This window comes from Thermobia domestica, chromosome 7 (assembly GCF_964235325.1).
Source record: "Thermobia domestica chromosome 7, izTheDome1.hap1.1, whole genome shotgun sequence".
NCBI lineage: Eukaryota > Metazoa > Arthropoda > Insecta > Zygentoma > Lepismatidae > Thermobia > Thermobia domestica.
The window spans coordinates 88,206,463-88,229,476 of NC_137460.1; the positions used below are offsets into that span (position 1 = coordinate 88,206,463).

A 23,014-nucleotide genomic window follows, 5' to 3' on the forward strand; every position below is an offset into this window, starting at 1 on the left:
ATTACATATAGTGTAGTCAAACTCATACTATCATTCAACTCAGTATCATTTGCTTATTTCGCAAAAAAAAAAAAAAAAAAAAAAAAAAAACGAAAACTCGATTTAGGGGCCGCTCATAAATGTTGTGATCCCTGAAAAAAAAACTCTAATATATTTCATTCAATCAAAATTTTTCTTCTACACCTTTATCTGGAGTTCTACATATAGTGTAGCCAAACCCAAACTATCACATAACTCAGTGTAATGTGCTTATTCTGTCGAGAATACGAACACTTGATTTAGGGACCATTCAAAAATTTTGTGCCCTTGATTAAGAAACTAATTATTGGCCAAGATCGCAATCTTTTGATTCATTTTTTGGATCATTCCTAAAATTCTTCTTTTATTTTTTTCGTTTCGATTTCGATAGTCAAGGTTGATTTCATTTACGCAATATACTAGTTGAAATGACGGTTCTTGTCACGGGAAGATGACATGTATGGAACATATTTGAAAGTATATTTGGGGACTCTTCCCCCTTTAGGACGCCCCTATGAATTAAAGTGAGATGATAAAAACTCAGGTAGACGCAAGTCACAAATTCATTTTAAACGATGTAACCTTTTTAAAATTTGGTTATTTTATGAACAGACTAGAATAATATGGAAATTGATATCCTCATACTTATAAATCAAAATGTTCAAAAGCGCTGGGACTCATACCAGCTTAGATTTAATAAGGAACTTATATACTGAGTTTCATCTGTTAAACTTGAGTGATTTCCAAGATATATTTTTGGCATACATTTTGAATATCTCTAATCTTTTAGCAAACATATTTTAATGAAAGTAACATGATAATAGCTAAACATAGTTAGCACTGTCTTCCACTTCAATGTTTTATTCATTTATTTATTTATTTTACTTTAATAAGGACGAACACATATACTAAGGAGGGAAACATGATCCAAAGTATACATAAAAATAGAGTATCTTACGAGATCTTTAAGTTAAGAATATGAAAGTCACCGTATATATTCCTAATTTAAAATATATAGGCACTCGTTCTAGTATTTTGAACAATTCCGTTTTCACGTAAGGAACGAGCAATTTCTACCATGACTTTTTTCGCATTCGAATACAATACAGTCTCATCATGATAGGAAAATTTCTTAAGTGTTTAAATTGAAGTTATAAACAGTTAACTCGACATTGCTTTTGTCATGTCCATTTCATTAAAATGCTCTGGGGGGATAGTCGGTTTAAAAATTATGCAATATATATATATATATATATATATATATATATATATATATATATATATATATATATATATATAGTATATCACGAATATGGACTGATTTGGAATATGGAATCTGGTAAATAAACTCCTTATTAAAACTCGATGGACACAAGATCCAAAGTTTCCGAAAATTTCGCTTTTAGGATGAAGCGCAACTATTCCTCTATGTTTTCTCAATAAACAATATAAAATTGCATCGATATTTTCTGTTTCACCACGAAAAACGACTCAGCCATTTGAAATGAATTTGTTCACATAGCAAGCACTTGAGTCGAGCTTAGTTTTCATCAGTTCACTTCAATTCAAATACGCATTCTGAGAGGAGAAAGAAGGTCCAAACAACCTTCAAAATATTTTTCAAATAAAACTACTCTTCCCGTACAATGAACGGACATCTTTGCTATTAAAGAAATAAATGTAGAAATTTTACGTTTTTCTCTGAAGCAATCAGATGCAGGTTAAAACACAAGCACGAAATGCACCCTTGATATATAGATTACAGCCTACTATTTCCTAGCGATGGCCAAAATTTTTCGCGATCCGGAATTCAGAAAATTTATTTTCCGGAATCGGTAAGTTTACTTTCCGGATTTCGGAAAAAATTCGATGTCGGAACAATTCCGGAATCTAGAAATATTCCGGACTTCGGAAAAAATACGAAATTTTTCCGACATCGGAATTTTACTGAAATCCGGATTTTTCCGAATTCCGAATTTTTTCCAAAATCGGAATCTTCCGAAATCTAGAATGTTTCCGATTTTACTTTTTGGATTCCGGGAAGTAAAAATGCTGGAATTGGCCATCGCTATTTCCTATTTCAGTTGTACTTATTTTACCGGTAAATTGTATACATACATTAAATAGGATTTATTGTTACGAAGAAAATTAAAAATGAATGAAATCGGGTCTATATGTGATTTAAAGTGGTTCAGGTATCTGTAATTTAAAGGAATGTTGCGTTCACTTGCGGCAAAAGGGTATCCTTGTGAAAGGAATGGGGGCACTTTGGATTCGATCCAGGCCGGTAGCCAGCCCAAAAATGTAAAGGGGGTCTGGCTGAAGTTAGGGGAGGCCCGATCCAACCATATTATAGTTCATCACCATATTATAGTTCATTTGCAAGCCTACCGTGAAACTTTTAGGGGGCAGCTAAAATTTAGGGGTGCCGGCCCCCCTAGACCCCCTGGATACGGGCCTGATTCGATTATTGGTGAATGTGCATTTGTTCAAATTAAATGCTAGTCTGTAAGTCTACGTCTTATATAACCTCGGTGCTGGAAGAAGTATTCTAGATGTCATTGAATGAAACTGAGGTATATACATATATACTGTTACTAGTTCTGAAGCTAAGTGTGTTGGGTTATTGAAACGCCTGGAGAATACAAGTTATATTATGCACATTCAAAGGTAAAGGTGAAAGAAAACGCCTCTGGCTGTGTTTCGTGTGATACTGTAGGGCTATTAAGTAAGGACTCAATTCACACTACCAAATATCTGATATGACAACCAATCAAAATTCGATAAAAGGGAGTTCGTGTCTAGTAAATGCCACGTAATACATGGGATTTCTTTTAGATAGATATTCCCTTACATTTGAGTGGTAGACGTCATGGAGGAAGCAAGAATTCGTTTCATAACGCTTCTTGACGAAGGTTACAGCGCTAAGCAAGCCGCGGAGCATGTAGGCATTCACCCTAGAACTGGTCAGCGGTGGGCACATAGATATCGTGTTACCGGGGAAACAATTCGTCGTCGTGGTAATGGGAGACGCCGAGTTACCACAACAGACCGTCGTCTGGTTGAACAAGCCAAGGAAACTCCCCATTCAAATTCGCGTCAACTGCGACAAGCCGCTGACTTTCCTGGATCACGTCAAACAGCTATTAGGCGACTCAGGGAGGCTAATCTCTTCGCTCGGCGTGCAGCCATTAAGGAATTTCTTTCTGCGGAACACATCAGACGACGACGTCAATTTGCAGAGGAAAATATGCATCGGAACTGGACAAATGTCATTTTCAGCGATGAATGTATATTTTCTTCTGCAAATGATGGACCAGTCTGTGTCTTTCGTGAGAGAGGTTCCAGGTTCGATCCTCGATACATATGGCACAAGCGTTCCAGCGGACGCATATCAGTGGCTGTCTGGGGCTGGATATCTGCAGATGGATTTGGGTATCTTCACAGGATTGATGGGCGTCTTACAGGTGCGCAGTATAAGTTCATCTTGGAGAATATTATGCTGCCATCTGTTCGCGAACGTTATCCTGAGGGAGCAATCCACTTTCAACACGACCGGTCACCTGTCCATATGTCACGAGTTGTCCAAGAGTGGCTGGCAGAGCAAAATGATGTAGAGGTAATCAATTGGCCTCCACGCGGAGCAGATCTTAACCCAATAGAAAATGTCTGGGCAGAGGTAAAGAGATGTTTGAGGGAGAAATGGGCTAATGAAGTTCCTAGAACTTCGAATGAGCTCTGGGATTCGATCGTTAATGCTTGGGAAGATCTTGCTACGAATGGCACGGGCTATGTCCGTCGAACGATAGAACGATAGAATGTGAACGAATGCATTCGATTTGGCCTCGTCGAATGTTAGCGGTTGTTGAAGCAGGTGGTCACTGGACATCATATTAAGAACGTGTTTAGTTTCAAACAGCCCTTTTAAGGGCTACATTTCATCCATAACATGTTATGTGAATATGTGATTAAGTATGCAGAAAAAATTGTGATGCAATCATCGAAATATATTTTTAAAAAATAAAATGTGCTTTGAGTGGGATTCGATCACGCAACCCTCACTACCTAAAGCCGAAACGCTACCTCTACTCTAGCCTCTCACTAGCTGTTACGCCTACCAATTCCTTGCACAATTGCTGCCAAGCCGCCAAAATTTCATACATAACATTCCTTCGTAATTAAAAATCATATACAAGAGAGAGATACCTAATTACTACCATTGTTTGGCATTATTAAGAAGACGTCTCTTGCATTGAAAACGTAGGGCTTCATTATTGACTGATGAAAAGGAAAGTGCAATAGTCGAAAATCGTATTTTCTTTGCAAGTAATTTAAACAAATTCCTATTCATAACCAAACTTGAAATGAAGTTGGGTTGAGTTGACTTTAAGTTTAACGTCCCGTTCAGCAGCGAGGCTATATTAGACGTGGACCTACTAACTCACGTGGAATCCGAACCACATGAGCTCCCACCGGTAATCGAATCCGAGTCTCTACGCCATTAAAATAAAGTGAATTCATATCTCTAAATTAGGATAAATTTCTTAAAGTACTTTTGAAATTCTTAACTAGATTTTTGCGTGTTTCCAAAGCAAATTTGATAAACCTTACTGAATTTTGATTATTATCTTTTTTATACTTCTGAACCATACCTATTATTTGGTATCAAATATACAGAATGTTTCAAAACAACACCGATAACGTTTGGGAGGTGATTCCTGAACCAAAACAAGACAAAAAAATATGGACCATCCTGGATTTACAAATGTTTCTTTTCGGAGTTATAGGCTGCCTTAAACATGAAAAAACAAAAATGAATTTTAAAGGTCAATAGGTCCAAAACTATGGGACCTACCGTAGTTGGGTCAAGACTTCACTTAGAAACTAATACGTGAGTTATCCAGAAATGCATGCTTCAGAATCTTAAGGTACTCACGCAACAATTTCTATAGAGGGAGTTTGGCTAAAGGCATATGATTTGAAGTACTCACCAACTACCTCTCTAAAAATTGTTGCGGAAGTACCGCAGGATTGTGAAAGTTGGATATTTGGAGAGAGCACATATAGTTCCTAAGTGAAGCCTTGACCCGACCACGGTGAGTGCCATAGGTTTGGACCTATGGACCTTTGAAGTTCATTTTTCATATTTTTGGCATACTATAACTCCGAAAGGAAGCATTTGTGCACCCAGACTGGTCTATACTTTTTGTCCTATCTTGGTGTCATTAATCACATCCCAAATATTTTGTCGGTGTTGCTTTGAAACACCCTGTATAAAACCACTAACTAGAAGGATTGCACATGCTAATATTCAATCTTACCTGAATAACTGAATCTCTGAAATTAGGGAAATTATTTGATTATCAGTATACATACAATATGGTATTCACATTTATTTTAAACGTTCATTTAGAATAAATAATTTATATTTACTGTCTTCTTTGAGCTGTATAATGTTTTGTAAGAGTATGTTTTGACTTCACTCTTGTATTCAATGTGGGATCAAATTATGGTGATTGCGTTATGTGTTTTATTTATTTAAAAGATTTTAGATAAGGTTGATAACCCAAAAGATCCAGGTGCACTGAAACATTAACAAAAAATGAACAGAATATTTATCAATTCAGCCATGGCTATATATTAAAAATATGTATCCCTGCCTCCGCGTAATGGGATGGAGAATATCTAACCAAGAAGGCATATATGTAATTGAAACACGGAGACTCCTGATTTTGAAGCGCCAGTGCTAACTGCACACCTACATTCGTTAGTTACCATTCATGTGATAAAGTTTTTGAAACAATTGTTTTTGTAAAATATTTATTATTTTCTGCGAGAGTTAATTTAATTATGTTCCCTCTTCAAAATAGTGTTAAATAATAAATAATAATTTAACAATAGAACAATGCTTAATCCCACACCCCTTGGCGGTTAATATACTCTAGAGCAGCCTAATCATTAGATAGCTAAGGACTCTCTTCCTATAACTTTTACAGTATAAACTCTCAAGCTGATAGGCCTATAACATCTATAACAAGAGTTATACATCATATTAAATTAGAAATAAGTGTGATTATAATAATTGCTTGTTACGTCAGAAAAAAGTTTCTTTGATTAATATCATAGGTATTTTCGTGTACAGAAAAGAAATAAAGAATTACGCTAGGAAGCCAATTAACTCGTTAGACAAGAAACTTTGGTATTTTCGTCACTTAGAATATAGACGTCCTCAGATTTCTGAATTAAGAATTGCAATTAGGAATCCATCAAAGTATTTTGAATTTGTTTAAAATTGTCTCAATGCTCAACGAATTATATTTCAATTGAAAATTTTGAATAAAAGTCTAAAGATGACACTGCTTTTTTACTTTCTTGTGCACTCCCCTTACGAACAATTTGTTCGGCATACCTTACATAGTACGGCAAAGTACTAGGTATCCCCTGTAATCCATAATGTGTATAGATTTGAAGTCATCCTTTGTCTGAACGAAATTCTATTCAGAAATATTTCGCTAAAACGTAAATTATGACTACCACCTCAGCAGATATGTCTACAAGATTAGAAACAAAAATCAGTAATCGGTGAAAGCACTGTTTCTTTCAGAATTAATGTTCCCGGGGGGGGGGGCACACTCACCAGGAGAAGGCAGACTTTGGTAAGTAAACCTTGGGCTACTTTTTGCGAGTTGTTAGTGCACATTTAAAGAATTAATATTGCAAACTGGGAGAGCGCAATGGCCAAAAATAACGGAGAAAAACCGTCTTCAAATTTTTTACTCGCTGCATGAATTGTACGACACACACATTTACCAAGTGTCGGCGTGGCAAAGTGAAAAAAAAAATCTTTGACTCATGCGTAAAGGGTTCCGGATTCAATTCCTGTTCGAGTCATACACCTTTTTTTTTTTTGGCTTCAACCAATAAAGTAGCCATTTGTAACTATAAGTAAAATATTAATTCATTATATGTTTATAATGAATAAAACAATAGAAATTTTCAAATCACTTGTAATATCTTTCAATGTTCCATTTTAACTACGGTAGAAACAAAATTGAATTTATTCCGTAAATATTATTGTTACCGCAGTCGTTGTGTAAAAAATGTTCTTGACGCTTCATGTTTACATCTGTAGACAGTGTGCAAATTACAAGGGAAATGAGGAGGAAATCTCCTTTGGTTATAGCAACATCCAGTATTAGCAAAGGGGATTTCCCTCTCAACTCCTTTGTAATTCGTACATTGTCAACAGATGTAGACACGAAGCGTCAACAACATTTAATACACAATGACTGTCGTAACCAGTGGTGTATTTATTGGGGGCGCTTCCGGGCTTAAGCCCCCCCCCGAAATATTATTTACTATATTAAAGTAAATGAAATATCTTCGAGAATTTTCACATTTCCAGGACCAAAGTTGGCAAAGCTCCCCCCCCCCCAAATAAAATCGCAAATACACCACTGGTCGTAACCATAATATAACTCATGATATCAGCATGTTTACGGAATAGATTAAATTTTGTTTGCCAGTTAACATGGAACATTGAAAGATTTTAGAAGTGATTTGAACATTTCTATTGTTTTATTCATTATAAACATACGATGAATTAATATTTTACTTATAGTTACAAATGCCTACTTTATTGGTTGAAAAAAAAGAGATGTATGACTCGAACAGGAATCGAACCCGGGACACTTTACACATGAGTTACAGATTTTACTCACTCAGCCACGCCGTCAATTCGCGAGTAGAAAATTTTAAGATGGTTTTTCTTCATTATTTTTGGCCATGGCGCTCTTCAGTTTGTAATATTAACTCTTTAAATGTGCATTACAACCTCCCCCCCCCAAAAAAAAATGGCTCCGAAGTTCACTTACCAAACTCTGCCTTCTCCTTGTCAGTATTACGGGGGGCACTGTCAGAGCTTGTCCGGAAGAAGTACTGGGTGAAAGACAACGTGTTAAGTATGAAGCATTTAAGATCAATCCTTCAAACACTTCTGAAGGGGAATTTCTAACTTAATTTCATACATATACCTTAAAATAAAAGATTTCGACTAAAATTGCCACTTTAAAAACTTCATTTCAGAGAATGACTATGAGAAACAATAAGGTCACTATAAAATACATTATAAAACACACACACTCAAGCCTCTATCTACCTTCAAAATGACATTTCCAAAAGTTCAGACGCAACTAAATAGTTTTTTTTAGACCTGAAAAAGTTAACCATTCTGAAGTTCATGCAAATATTTAATCTTTCTTTCGAAATAAACTCTTTCAAGTCACCTCCGACTGGGATTTCTCCTTGAAGTGAAAACTGTTCCTTCGTGATTATAAGGTTCACGTACGCCTTTTCGACGCAAACGATCCAGTTCGGATTCCCGGTGAGAGCGCATGTGTATCGGAACCCACATTAAGCTGTAGATCTACGTCTCATATAGTCTCAGTGATCAAAGAGACGACAAACTCAAGATCAGCCATCAAACCGAAAACTTATTTACGTCGCCTTTTCACCCTCATCAAGGAGTATTATATTAAGCGCTTTTTTTTTTTTAATATTACATTTACAATCAAACAAATTAACTTGGAGTGCTGTCTTTAAAAAAAATATTTAATTTTAATTTCACATATATATTAGACAACTTCGCATAAAATCATACTTGTAGATCTTCATATTGACCAACACTTTTTTAAATCGCCAATTGATATATATTTTTTATATTATATTAATTATTTCAACTACATTTACGTATAACTTGCAGTGCATATGTAGAGTAAACAAAAAAAGCAATCCTATTATGATCATTTTTATGCAACAAAACATTGAATGATGATTTTAAAATATTCTGCATTCAATTAGAAGAAATTTTCGATAGAATAATTTTGATACTTTCATACTTGTTTATGTAGTAATGTAACGATTTATCACAGCATTGTGTACAAAAGGAATTAACAAATGTAGTTACTTTTTCTAGAATATTTAAATTAATTTGTTTTGCAAAATTATACAACAAATATAGTTAGCACTAAATGATGCATAATAAATAGGAAAGTAATGTTTTATTAAAGTTGCGGGCATATTGACTAAACTTTTATTAAAGTTTCATTTTCAGGTTGTGACAATTAAGTTCCTTCTTTTTATTGAAATCTTGCTAATTGTAATATTTGATAAATATAAAAGTTTGAATTATACTTTATGCACACATTCAAATTGAATAGCATTAAATTAGTAATATTGAGAAATATTTTTTAGATTAAAAGAGATTGTTGAGTTGAGTTTAACGTCCCGTTCAGCAGCGAGACTATATAAGACGTGGACCTACTGATTAACGTGAAATCCGAACCACATGAGCTCCCAAAGGGAATCGAACCCGGGCCTCCCACGCTGGATTAAAAGAGAGTTGTTTAAAAAAATATCACTAACAAAATGTGAACATAATAATAAATAAAAAAAAAAAACTAGTATGCAGGATTTGAACTGCTGATCATCACCAAACGTGAATATTTAGTGAGTGCACACTAGATTGCTCCACGATTGCTAGTTTATTAAATACATCTCGATAACACATATAAACAAATTATACGAAAAGGGGTGGTTGCTTCATTTTTTAGTTTAGTTAAATGGTTTTCTGAACATAATTACCACTGTCGTCTTGTCAATGTTTTGTTAAAATTTGCATCCTAAGGGGGAAATGGAATTTTAAAATTTAACCTATAAATAAAGGATCTCAAAAGTCCCTCATGGTATATAGATGAAGTTTGATATATAAACTCCTCACTAAAATAAATGGTTCGGTGTAATCGAGTTTTCGAATATTCAGCATCTACAGGAAAAGGTATAAAGGTAATTTATGTAATACTTTCTCAACATATGAATCGAAGTTTTCTGTCTCCTCATCACAGGTAAACGCTGAACTATGTAAAACGAATTTTTGAAAATCAGAATCACTTGGCTAGAGTTGAGTTGATTTTGAGTTTAAAGTCCCTTTCAACAGCGAGGCTACATGAGACGCGACCTACTGATTAATGTGAAATCCGAACCACATGAGCTCCCTGCGGGAATCGAACCCGGGTCTACCACGCCAAATCATTTGGCTAGAGTGGTGATTTCACCACCTCACTGTCGCCAAAATATATATCCTAAAGCAGAAGGAGATTCAAAATACATGATAAAATAGTGTATCCTGCAAGTCCGTCATTAGGGACTTGAATCTACTTATATAAATTCGTCAATGAAGTAAGTGAAGACTTATTCCAGCGTTTAGGATAGCTAGGCTTCTAAAAAGAGAAAGGGCAATTTGTAAAAATTAAGTTGATGTTGATTACCTCATCACCACGTACTGATGATTTCAGGGGGTAGCAGAGGGGCACATTTTCTCCTGGGACCAATGAAATTCTTACTACTCCCGTCCAAACTTCCGAAGAAACCAGTACTTTTGCAATGCTACTTTAACCCTGTATATTGAAATTCTCCCCCGGGAGAAATAGTTTGTACTCATGACTTTCATCACGGATAATGACTGAATCGTTTGGAATTAAACTTCGAAGATAGTCGAATCAGTTTTCTTTTTTATCATATTGCTTTCATTAGAATCGGTATCCTAAGGAAGAAATCGGCTTCAAATTTGTGATAAAAATATAGTATCTTCCGAAACTCTTAAAATAGGCAATTAAATTTTGTTTATAAACTCTTTTGAAAAGTAAGATGGCACTTGTCCCAATAAAGGGTATGACTCTCATGCGAAATTCTTGGCGATCCTTTGTATAGCCATGGTTTAGCCCCTTCGTGATAAAAACGGAAGTTTGTTGATTAAGTTTTATTAAAGTTTCATTTTCGCAATGAAACTTTATGACAATGAAGCTGCTACTTTTGATAAAACTCTTGATAATTTTAACACGTCTAAAGGCAAAAATTTGAATTGTTTGCCCATATTTAAATTATTAACATAAAAAGAATAATATCAAATACCTTTTATTAATAGAAGATCTAAATCATACTAAATCATACTTTAACAAATCACCCTACTACTTGTTGAAAAACACTATAACGAATAGAGAGAACAAGCGTTTCTTAAAAAAAAAAAGAAAAAGAAAAGAAAAGAAAAAAAGGCTATCGGGTATGTGATTTGTACTGATGGTTATGGGAAAATAAAGAATAAAGAGCAAGTGCTAAGTAACTACTCTACAAAGGTAAGTTAAGAGCGAACTACTTGCAGACGCATATAAGGAAACCACTAACACAAAATGCATGATCGTTTAACATATTTTCTAGCTTATTTCTATTTATTTCTTTGTTTACGTGTAAAATGCTTAATATCATTATTAGAGTTATTCCATATGTATAGTAACTAACATTATGACAGATATACTTTGCATTTTTAACAATTTCTGAACATGAATCTTTGAACCTTATACGCTCTGAAAGGAGATTCAAGAAGAGGTCTTAAAGATAAAACATGTCTAAAATTTCAAAAGTGAACTTGACTCCCTCGTGCACTGAATGTGCAAGTTTTCAGTTAAATATCAATTCACACATAGTGTATCATGCCCATGTCATTCCCCTGCCATGATCCGTCCGTGTCACTGCTGTGGCCATTGTCACATATCATGCCGTTCTGTGGCGTGACACTATTTCTTTCTACACCCTTTCCCTTGGTTCGGATCAACTTCGTGTGCTACGAAGAAAACCGAAGGATCCCGGCCGAACAGTTTCTCTTCAAGCTATCGAGTAAGAGTGATTGAATTATGTAATTGTATTTTATTTAATTATTTACTAAACAAATTTCCGATATAGCAAAAATACCATTATTTTTGTAAAATGTTCATTATTTTCATGAAGCAGAGATAATTTTCTACTTGGCTTTAGAACTATCCCTACTAATTTTTAATCGACATCTAATAGTTTACGTTCATTTTTCTGCCTATTACCTGCATATTACTTGCAGAAACTATGCGGAGTAAATGTTTTATTATTATTATTATTATTAGTTACTGTTTTATGAAAGCTTGGCCATATGTTAATTAAAATTCCACTATTTGTAAGTTTCTCATTTCGGTTATGAAAATGATTATAAATGAAGCTTCCGCTTTTTATAAAATTCTTGAGTTTTAATGTTTATAAAGACATAATTCTAAATTATTTGGAAATATTCAAATAAACTAGAATGAAGAGGATAATACTAAGGAGCATTATTAGAACAAAACATTGTTCCTTAAGGAATTCACAGAATCAAGCTTTTCTTAAAAAAAAAAAAAAGTTACTATAGGGTATGGGATTCGAAGTGATGATCGTGGAAAAATAAAGTATGTAAAGAAGAAGCTTTAACTGACTACTCTACAAAGGCACGGTACGGATTGCAGCTTGGTAGACGTATGTAGCGAAACCACTAACACAAAATGCCTGATCGCTTCGCACATTTTGTAGCTTATTTCTATTTAGTCGTTTGTTTAAATGTAAAATGCTTAATAGCAATGATTGTTAGAGCTGTGCCACATGTATAGTAACTAACCTTATGACAGATTTACGTTGTATTTATAACAAAGCATAAAATTCCCTCCTTCTTTGTAAATTTCGCTGCGCGTTTGCCACGTTTACGAAAATGGAACTTAGAATTTTTCGATGAAAGTTTCGGAGATTTCTTTTTTTAATTATAACTTGCTTATTTCTTAATTTTTTATTGAAATATTTTTTGGAAATATGTGTTTTGTTTTTCTGCTTATTTCAAAGAAGAAATGTGACATTTTCTATCACAAGAAAGAGAGTTATTTCTATTTATGTAATTTCTAAAGACATGCGACAACAATTTTGGACACAAGTGTACCTCGCACCCAAATGGTAGCACCCATACGTCCTGTCCCGTTACCTTGAGAGTCTCAGATGTAGTTGAATTTAACAGGTGTTAAAATTCAGGACAAAGTAAGAAACCAATATTTTTTTATTGTTATTTGACAAAAGTTATTTTTCTAAGATTTTTTTTTTAAAGAATCTACTCTCGGACCAATGTGCTTAATGTGAATTAATAAAAATAATGTAAACAAAATAAGAACTATTGAAAGTTTTTATTCTTCTATATTTTATTTACATAAAACGTTCCAGATTTTTCCAGAATTTAACACAACATTCTGGAACTATCAAGATAAATGTGTGTTTGGCTTAGCTTATGAAAGGGAAAAACGCATGAATTCACATTCAGTTGTCAACAGATATTTATTTATTTATTTATTTACCTTCAACAGAGAATAATTCTCCATTTACAGAAAACTCTAACAATCTATTACATAAAGCAACAATTGCTATATTGATAACTGATAAAAAAGAAAAAAAGATAGTAGCAAATGAAAAAGAAAAATGAAAATAAAAATACAAACAAGGCAAGAAACATTCTTCTCAGATACACAAAGTGAGATAATAAATGTAACTATGAACATCATTTAGATCTATGCTTCTGAATATTTCCCGATAGACATATTTAAATACATACCATACACGTATATAGGTTTTACATGCTTACATAGGCTGACCCGCATATACGTGCAAGCAAGAAGACATCAATACATAGGTAAAGTCCACAATTACGCCTATATTTATTTATTTTATTCTGTATTATTATTTCAGTAAACTTTTATTTTTGATTAATTTTATAAACGCTTGCTGGTTAAGATTAAGATCAAATTCTTTTACACTTTGTGCCATATTATTATATAGCTTACACATTCTGACCAACGGTGAATTGCTGTATGTATTTGTTTTGGATGTTTTATACAGCAACAGATTTCTTCTTCTCAACGTTCTGTCACTGATATTAAATTTAATGTATTGTAAAAATTCATTATTATCAAGTATGTCATTTACTATTTTGTGTAAACATATTTCTTGTGTAATAATACATCTATCAGAAAGTTTAATATAATTAAATTCACTTAACAAGTTAGAGTAAGATATACAAAGAGAGCACCAAATTTGTGGTCCAACAGTAGGGTAAACTTTTGTGAGTATCCTGTTGATTGATTAGATCACTGGTTCTCAACCTAATTCCTATCATGACCCCCCCCCCCCCATTTTATCACATCTTCTTGCCAGCGACCCCTTATAATTTCTGATTTGTAATGAGCTTGTGTGGGATTCTTAATATGCCTATTGCGGAGATCTCACGATATCCATCTATTTCTATAATAGTAGAATCCATTTCTTGTATATAGTCGATACAGTAACTTCCCTAAAAACGAATGGATTGAAACCAAATTTGGTCAGTTCATTCACATTACAAATATCGAATTTGATCCGTCATACTGTTTCAAAATGGAGGCCGTTTGAAAATTTTAGACCCTCATAACTCCCTTAATTTTTAGTCATACGATAAAAAAATAAAGTGATTTTTAATTTTTGTTAAAAAAAAAACTTGAACAGTTGTTAAAAAAAAAGTTAGAGTATTTTAATTTTCTAGAGGTCGCCACTTAGAGTTACCTCATATTGTTGTGAATTTGGTATTGTTGTGTATGTGTTCAATATAATCAAAAACTGTTAGAAGCAACTTGTTTACAGTTAAAATTTAGGAAACAAATAAAACCCCACATCAAAAATTTACCTTCGTTGTGGCCAGATTGCTGGAAAAAGTACTATTGGCTCACACACATACGTGTACAATTCTGCAAAGAACAAAGGATTCTAAACGAAAGTAATTCTTTTTTAAAAAAAAATCTCTGCATCTGTTGAAAATGTTTAATAAATCTATTTTTTTAACAATATGTATAAAAATAAAAATACGCCTATCAGAACAAAATTAAAAATAATATTTAAAAGTATTTTCCTGTATTCTAATTATATTTCTCTTCCGCTTAATATGTGAGACGCCTGGGCGTTGTTAAACGTCAGCGTCTTCGTCACTTAATACGTGATGTGTTGTCAGGGCGCCTGGCATCGTGAAAAAGCCTGCGCCCTTTGTTAACATATGGGACTTGGGGGAAAATGGTGAAAACAATTCACTATTTGAGAGGCTGCAACTTAGTATATGGTGGCAGTTTACTTATGTTAGAACCACAGTGGTTCGAAATCTTCCACAGCCCACCAATTCAGGAAACTGGTCATCAGCCATGTGACAGTCTCTAACGTCCTATAATTCCTGGAGCTAAGGTCCAGGAATTGCTATCGGGGTACTTCGCATATACAGGGTGTTTCAAAACAACACCGACAACGTTTGGGAGGTGATTTCTGACACCAAAATAAGACGAAAAGTATACACCAACCTGTGTGTTAAATGCTTCCTTTCGGAGGTATACGCTGCCGAAAACATGAAAAAATGAACTTTAAAGGTCCATAGCTCCAAAACTATGGGACCTACCGTAGTCGGGTCAAGACTTGACTTAGGAACTAATATGTGCTCTATCCAAAAATACATGTTTCATAATCCTAAGGTACTCACGCAACAGTTTTTGTACAGACAGTTTGGTTACTGGCATATGATCTGAAGTACTCACTAACTACCTCTATAAAAATTGTTCCGGAAGTACTGCAGTTACAGGCAGTTTGGTTATGGGCATGTGATCTGAAGTATTCACTAACTACCTCTATAAAAAATTGTTGCGGAAGTACTGCAGGATTCTGAAGCATGTAGTTTTGGATAGAGCACATATTAGTTCCTTAGTAAAGTCTTGACCCGACTACGGTAGACCCCATAGTTTTGGAGCTATGGACCTTTAAAGTTCATTTTTTCATGTTTTCGGCAGCCTATAACTCTGAAAGGAAGCATTTGTGCACCCAGGTTGGTCTATACTTTTTGTCTTATCTTGGTGTCAGGAATCACCTCCCAAACGTTGTCGGTGTTGTTTTGAAACACCCTGTATATTCGCACTCCTATTCCTTACTTATGTTCCTATGGCTTTGCTTTCCCCTATTGATTCTTAATTTCAATATCTCGTCAAGGTATTTCTCCATTACATTTAGATGTGTTTATCCACAACACAATTATATTCAGAGTAGATGTTACTGATTTGGATTTGCTTGGAATTACCTTGACACAGATTTCTTATATTAAAAGTTTATTACAAGAATTTCTAAAGTCTTTTACATAAATTCACAACGCTGAATAAATAGATTAAACATTTTCAGTTTGAATTTCTTACTCGAATTCTTGTTAAAGACAGATAAATTTTGCGTTATTAAAACAGCGTAATTTCTTTACAACAGACGATCTAATACAACTGAAAATTAAGTTCAGGAACACTTTGCCTTGATTACGTTCTAAGTTCAGAATACTAAAAATAAAATGTTATGATCTGGCAAACTAAATCGTAACTAGTATAAATTCAAGCAATAAAAATTTCAAAGTGCCGAACGGCAATGGTGTAGTGGTAGTGCATTCTTCTTGCTTAAAATTTCACAAGTCCAAATTGAGGTTACTTTATATGAATGCAACTAAGCCGAGAATCAACTTCGCCCTGTTGGTGGTTTTGACTCGATCCATTGCCGGTTTTGACTCGATCCAGATTCTAAGTCCGTATGCTTACGGCTTGTCGCGTCTTGCGAATGTTCATCGGAGCTTGGGAATACTACTTGGCGGAAAACAAAGTTATACATCGACCGAGGCTTTCGACGGAACGTCTCCCCTATCTGCTACCGCTAGTAAGAAGATTTACATCTTTCTTACCAGGAGCGATAGTCTCAACGTGATGCACTGTACACAAATCGTAGCCAAACTGAACGTTAGATATAGTGCTTGATTTGGCTCGTAACCTCGATTTTCCTGAGTCTGTGGGTGTTGTTTTGCTACCCACATACTTCCTATTTCCTCTGAAGGGGAATACCTTGAGATGATGACATGGTGCAATTCCTCTGTTTTTTTCGTGTGAATTCAGAATCAATCGGAAATATCCCCGACCTTGGATTTGTTTACATTTTTTTTTGCATAACATTATGCATTTTTGTATAATAGTTTAGACACATTATCAATTTATTCTTGATTCTGCAATTAGTTAACTTGAAGTTAACTAATTATTAAAAGATCCCAGGATAAGTCCTAATGATTAAGAATTCCATCATTTCAGGCGTTCCTGGCATCTTCTTCTATATTTTCTGTTGCCTTGTCTTGTCAACACATTAATTCGCAGAGAGAGGGGGAGATGTATGCAAGTCCTGATGTCAATTCCAGACACTGGGCACCACTATAACAAAATCACTGTTGCATCTTCTAAGTCGTTTCTGTTCCTCGATGTATTCCATTTCTGATTTGACTAGTGGCTGGATGTCCATCTGTGGCGGTGGTCCATCTCTTGGTGTCAGTTGTAAATACACTTCGATTAATTTTGTTGTTAGACTTGGTATCTTTGCTGGCTTGCTGTTCTCCATCTGATAAATAATATCAACAAGCTAAGCACCAGGTGGTAAGATAGACTATATCCACTGGACATCCACTATTGCTGCTTATGGTCGGTATACACAGGTAGCTGGTCATGTGTGGTTGTTCACTAAAACTTCACCAGTTTCCACAGTTCGGAGCACTATAATGTAATGTTCATAAGAGTATTTTTTTTTTTTTTTTTTCAGTTCCCTCTCTGACTCTCTCACTGATCTTCAGCAATATTTTGGTTCTTCTTCTTTGGATGTCGGGTAAAACAGTTTTGCAACCATATTGCGGCAGATTAGCGATTTGTAGTTTAGTAATAATTTGTGAATATGAATTTTCAGTCCTCTTGTACGCTGTACATTTTTATCACGTAACACGCTTATCTTCGCGATTTCCATGAAAGTCTCTCCCAACTCCCCAGGTTGAGAAACCCTGGATTAGGTTGTAGAATTGACAATTGATTGAATTTGAAATATCTTCTGACTGGGACTACAGGAGAATGAAGTGTATTGACCATTTGCATATTCACAAAATAGTGATATATATAAAACTAACAGAAAAAAAATCTTCAGGTTGTTGACAAGAGTGTTGATTTCAAGACTATTTCAAAATCAAGATATTTCCAGTGATGACTTCCTGTGTTCTAAATGCTTTGACAGAATATTAACAGTGACACTAGCTGAACAAGAAGAGGTCTCCAAGAGTATGGATGATGAAAATTTTGTATCTGCAGAAGAAGAATTACATTCCCTAAATCAGTCAACTGTAGATCTTGGTGTTAGTCGTGTTAGAAGCCATTGCCAGTGAAGTCAAGTCGTAAGCTGTATGCGTTCTAGAAAGCAGAGCGAAATTACTACAGCTATGGGTGAGTATATCAAATCAAAACTGACCAAACTCTTCAAGGTAGAAATTCCATTTGAAAAGAAAGTGAACCAAAAGAAGCTTGTGAAACTTGCTGGGAATGTATTTCAAACAAGAGTTCAGCTGTTAAATTTTGTAAATCGTAGTGAAAATGCTCCTTCAAAGGTGCAAACTTTGCTTCACGCTCTACCTGTAATAAAATACATGGAGGACAAAACAAGAAATGCGAGATCTGCAAAAGGAATGAAGTTGTGAATGAATTACATGTTCAAATTCTCATTTTATTTGTAAAGTAAAAGGGACTGTTCTCACCAGAGCAACAAAAAAGACTATTACTATAACAGTCGCAGGAGAAAAACTGCTGAAATGAAAAGATACATAACCCGTAGTATTAAAGAAACTTTCGCCATATATAAGAAGAAATATTCAATATTTTTCATTGAAAGATCAAACATTTTATGCACTACGACCTAAGTGAGTGATTCCGCGCCCACCTTGAGAAGTCTGTTTATGTGTGTATTGTGCCAGTTTTGAACTTTGCACATACTGGAATCTTTGTACAACAGTGGTAACTTCAAAGAATTTACTTGAAGGCGTGACATATGACACCTTGGCTGGACGTGTGAAGTCGTTAGTAGTCTGTGATGTTCAACGAAAGACCTGTTTGTTTCAGGAATGTGGTGACCGCCCTGGAAAGGGAGGACTCGCCTTACACATACTTGGTCTGGAAAATATTGCAGATTGCAAGTTACTTATGCAAGGTGGGAGGAATATAAACTCATTAAGAAAACTTGCGATTGACGAACCTGGGAAATGAACAGTGAACACCAACATCTGAAAAAATTAAAACAACACATTGCAGAAGTAAAGGGACATGTAGAGTGTTTACAGGGAATGATCATAAATGGATCATGCCCTGCAAACAGTTTTCAATGTTGCCAGTCTGATTTTAAAGTTGTACATAAAGAATAATATCGTTATATTTTATGTCCCCTGTGGGGGACGCCGGGACCGACGTGGTTAAGAGTAATTCGCTCTGCTTACATAGAACTTAAATACAAATCATTCAAAATGTTTGGGATTATTGTTGTTGTTGATAATAATCATAATAAAAACGCGTAGGAGTATAAAATAAATATTATGAAAGGTTTGAAAACAAAAGAACCTCGATTCCTGGAAATGCACAGAACACCTACACGGCACTGTTCCTTGTCAGCAGGCTATGAATCTAAGAAAATAAAAATAGGTGGCCTTCGATTAGAAAGAGAAAAAGAAGTTGCCAAACGTCCTCTTTTCTCCAGATTTCGTTTATTTATCACAAAAAATAATAATATTATGTCTTTATTTGTAAGTTTTTTTTTCCTTTTTTCCTTTCTTGTTTCTTCTTCTATCTAATGACATCGGACATTTTGTAACATCCACCAACTACCGTCCTAACAAGGATTAGGTTGACTTTCTTGGAGTAGTGTGAGAGAAAGCTACTAAGTTTTGAAACCGACATTTCATACGAAAGAAATTGAGATCTGTTATTTTTAAAATGTACATATATTACAGGAATATACTATCTTGTATTATAGTACTTTTATTATTTTATGTTTTGTATTGTTAATTTAAGAAATTCCAGATACTTGCATATGTTTAAATATCATTGTTGACTTTATTCATTGATCACTCCTATGTGAACTTACGTATGGACAACACTGAATGTGCATTTTTTAAATTCCTGTTTATAGTGTTCATAACTGTAATTTTTAATGAATGCATTATGTATATGAGTTGATTAATTTCAGATCTGAGTATGGAGCGTTCTGGAAATGCGTTCAAGCTGGAGGCATGTACGTGTTCACTCAGCTCTGTAAGATGCTAGTTCTTGCAACATTTTTTCCAACAACGGACACTGGAGGACAGGAAGGCTTGGATTTCATTGGGGTATAAATAAATGCCATATTTATTTCTTAGTTCTATAATCTTTATGCATAATTTATTTACACAGTGATTTTTATCTTAATAGTGAACGTACAAAGCGTAATATGTGTTTGAATAGACCAAGAAATCCAAACTTCAAGAGAACATTGATCAACAGATTGTCATACTAGACAACCAAATAGAAGTGTTACAGAAATTATTATTAAAAAGAAAAAAAAAATGACCAGCATTGTGAAAGATACCTAAGTACAGGTTTTAAAGTCGTATATTGTCTTCGATATGTCGGCTGGAGTCGGGGAATAAACATATAAAAATGATCGAAAATGACTAATATTATTGTCGAATCCATAGTTTTAGGAGTACCTGAGATTAACAGTGACAATTCTGATGCCGTGTGCCGCAACACGGAGAAGGGGGAGCTATATATACCATAGGGGAAGGGGAGAGAAATTTAAAAATGATCAAAAATGACCGATATTAGTGTTGAATCCATAGTTTTCGGGGTCGATGAGAGAAACAGTGATAATTCTGATGCTGTTTCAATCCAAGTTCAGCCCTGATAGTTTGGGAGGGGAGGGTACAACGTAGGGGAGGGGAATAAACATTTAAAAATTATCGAAAATTACTAATATTAGTGTCGAATCCATAGTTTTAGGAGTACTTGAGATTAACAGTGACAATTCTGATGCCGTGTACTGCAACACGGAGAAGGGGGAGCTATATATACCATAGGGGAAGGGGAGAGAAATTTAAAAATGATCAAAAATGACCGATATTAGTGTTGAATCCATAGTTTTCGGGGTCGATGAGAGAAACAGTGATAATTCTGATGCTGTTTCAATCCAAGTTCAGCCCTGATAGTTTGGGAGGGGAGGGTACAACGTAGGGGAGGGGAATAAACATTTAAAAATTATCGAAAATTACTAATATTAGTGTCGAATCCATAGCTTTAGGATTACTTGAGATTAACAGTGACAATTCTGATGCCGTGTGCTGCAACACGGAGAAGGGGGAGCTATATATACCATAGTGGAAGGGGAGAGAAATTTAAAAATGATCAAAAATGACCGATATTAGTGTTGAATCCATAGTTTTCGGGGTCGATGAGAGAAACAGTGATAATTCTGATGCTGTTTCAATCCAAGTTCAGCCCTGATAGTTTGGGAGGGGAGGGTACAACGTAGGGGAGGGGAATAAACATTTAAAAATTATCGAAAATTACTAATATTAGTGTCGAATCCATAGCTTTAGGAGTACTTGAGATTAACAGTGACAATTCTGATGCCGTGTGCCGCTGCACGGAGGAGGAGAGGGGGAGCTATATATAGTGTAGTAATAATCGAAAATGACCAATATCAGTGTCTAATCCATAGTTTTCGGGATCATTCAGATGAACAGTGACATTTCCGATCCGGTTTAAATCCAATATCAGCCTCGCCACTCGGGGGAAGGGGAGAAAGAGATATATAAAAATGATCAAAATGAACACTATCAGTGTCGAATTTGTAGTTTTCTGGGTAGCATAGATGAACAATGATAATTTCGATCCCGTTTAAATTCAAATTCAACCCCGCAACTTGGGGGAGAGGAGGATGAAATATTTAAAAATGATCGAAAATGACCGATATTAGTGCTGAATCCACACTTACTGGGGTCGCAGAGATGAACGGTGACACTTTCGATGCCATGGCCCGCAACATGGGGGAGGGGGATATATATATATATATATATATATATATATATATATATATATATATATATATATATATATATATATATATATATATATAAATGATCGAAAATGACCAATATTAGTGTCGAATCCACGGTTTTCGGGGTCGCCGAGATTCTCAATGTTCTTTTCGATGCTGTTTAAATCGATGCCATAAAAAAAGAAAAAAAGCATATTTCACGGGTACTAAACACATGAGATACGGAGTTGTGCATTTAAATTTTCATTTCAACCCAGCGAAGCGGGTAATATATGCTAGTTTATTAATATACAAAAAATTAATAAATTCGTACAGGAAACCAACAGTTGGAACAAAATACATAAATAATGAATCGATTCTTCCTAGTGAGGGAAGCCAAATATGAAAGAACTTCTGCGGGGTTTAGCGCTTTGCACTGAAAAAATAAATAAAATTTAAAACGTTTAATAAAATTTGGGAGAAAAAATTTTTACCCTTTGGCAGTTTAAAAAAAAATCTCTCCCTCCCTATTAAATTGTAACTAATTAAAAATTGATAAATTTACAGAATTTACACAGCGTAAATAAACATCCAGAAATATTTTAGGAGAATAAACTGCCATTTACTGGAATAAATATGACTGTAGAATCAGATAAAAATGCACAAAACTCCTAAACCTTGTGCAAGGGTTATTTTAGAGACCGGCTAGCTGGCTAAGTATCCTAAATATTTTACCAATATTTTAACGTTCCTATTTCAACTTTTTTTAAAGTCCTTCTGATGATAGCCTAACTTTCTCCGAAACATCGTGAAACTGTTTATTATACTTCTAAAAGGCGAGTTTGGTATTCTTTCAGTTAAATATTGAAGTACCATTTATTTATTGAATTTTTTTATTGAACAAATTCCCAGATACAGCATAACTTTGCCATTTTACACAGGGACATGCTAACAAAAGAAAAAAAAAACAAGACAACAATAACAACATCATAGAAAAAAAGAGTGTAAAAATAAAACTATTCCGTCAAAACTCGTTTAATTGCTCTTTCAAACACTGGGTAGCTCGAAAAAATGTCCACATCAGTTGTTACTTGATTATAACAGTTTGGTATTCTATAAAAAAGAGACCTCTGTATAATAGCCAACCTAGGACGGGCAAGATGGAATAGGTGGGTATTCC

At 34.6% G+C, this 23,014-nt stretch overlaps 1 protein-coding gene across 2 annotated transcripts in view; it reads left to right on the forward strand.

Annotated features, from left to right (window-relative positions):
* Window positions 1-23,014, forward strand: part of LOC145690276 (BOS complex subunit TMEM147) — a 47,062-nt gene that overhangs the window by 14,369 nt on the left and 9,679 nt on the right. For both annotated transcript variants that reach the window (XM_081765027.1, XM_081765028.1), the window contains exon 2: window positions 20,008-20,146. In XM_081765027.1, coding sequence (XP_081621153.1) covers window positions 20,008-20,146 — 139 coding nt within the window. The remainder of the gene's footprint in view (window positions 1-20,007; window positions 20,147-23,014) is intronic.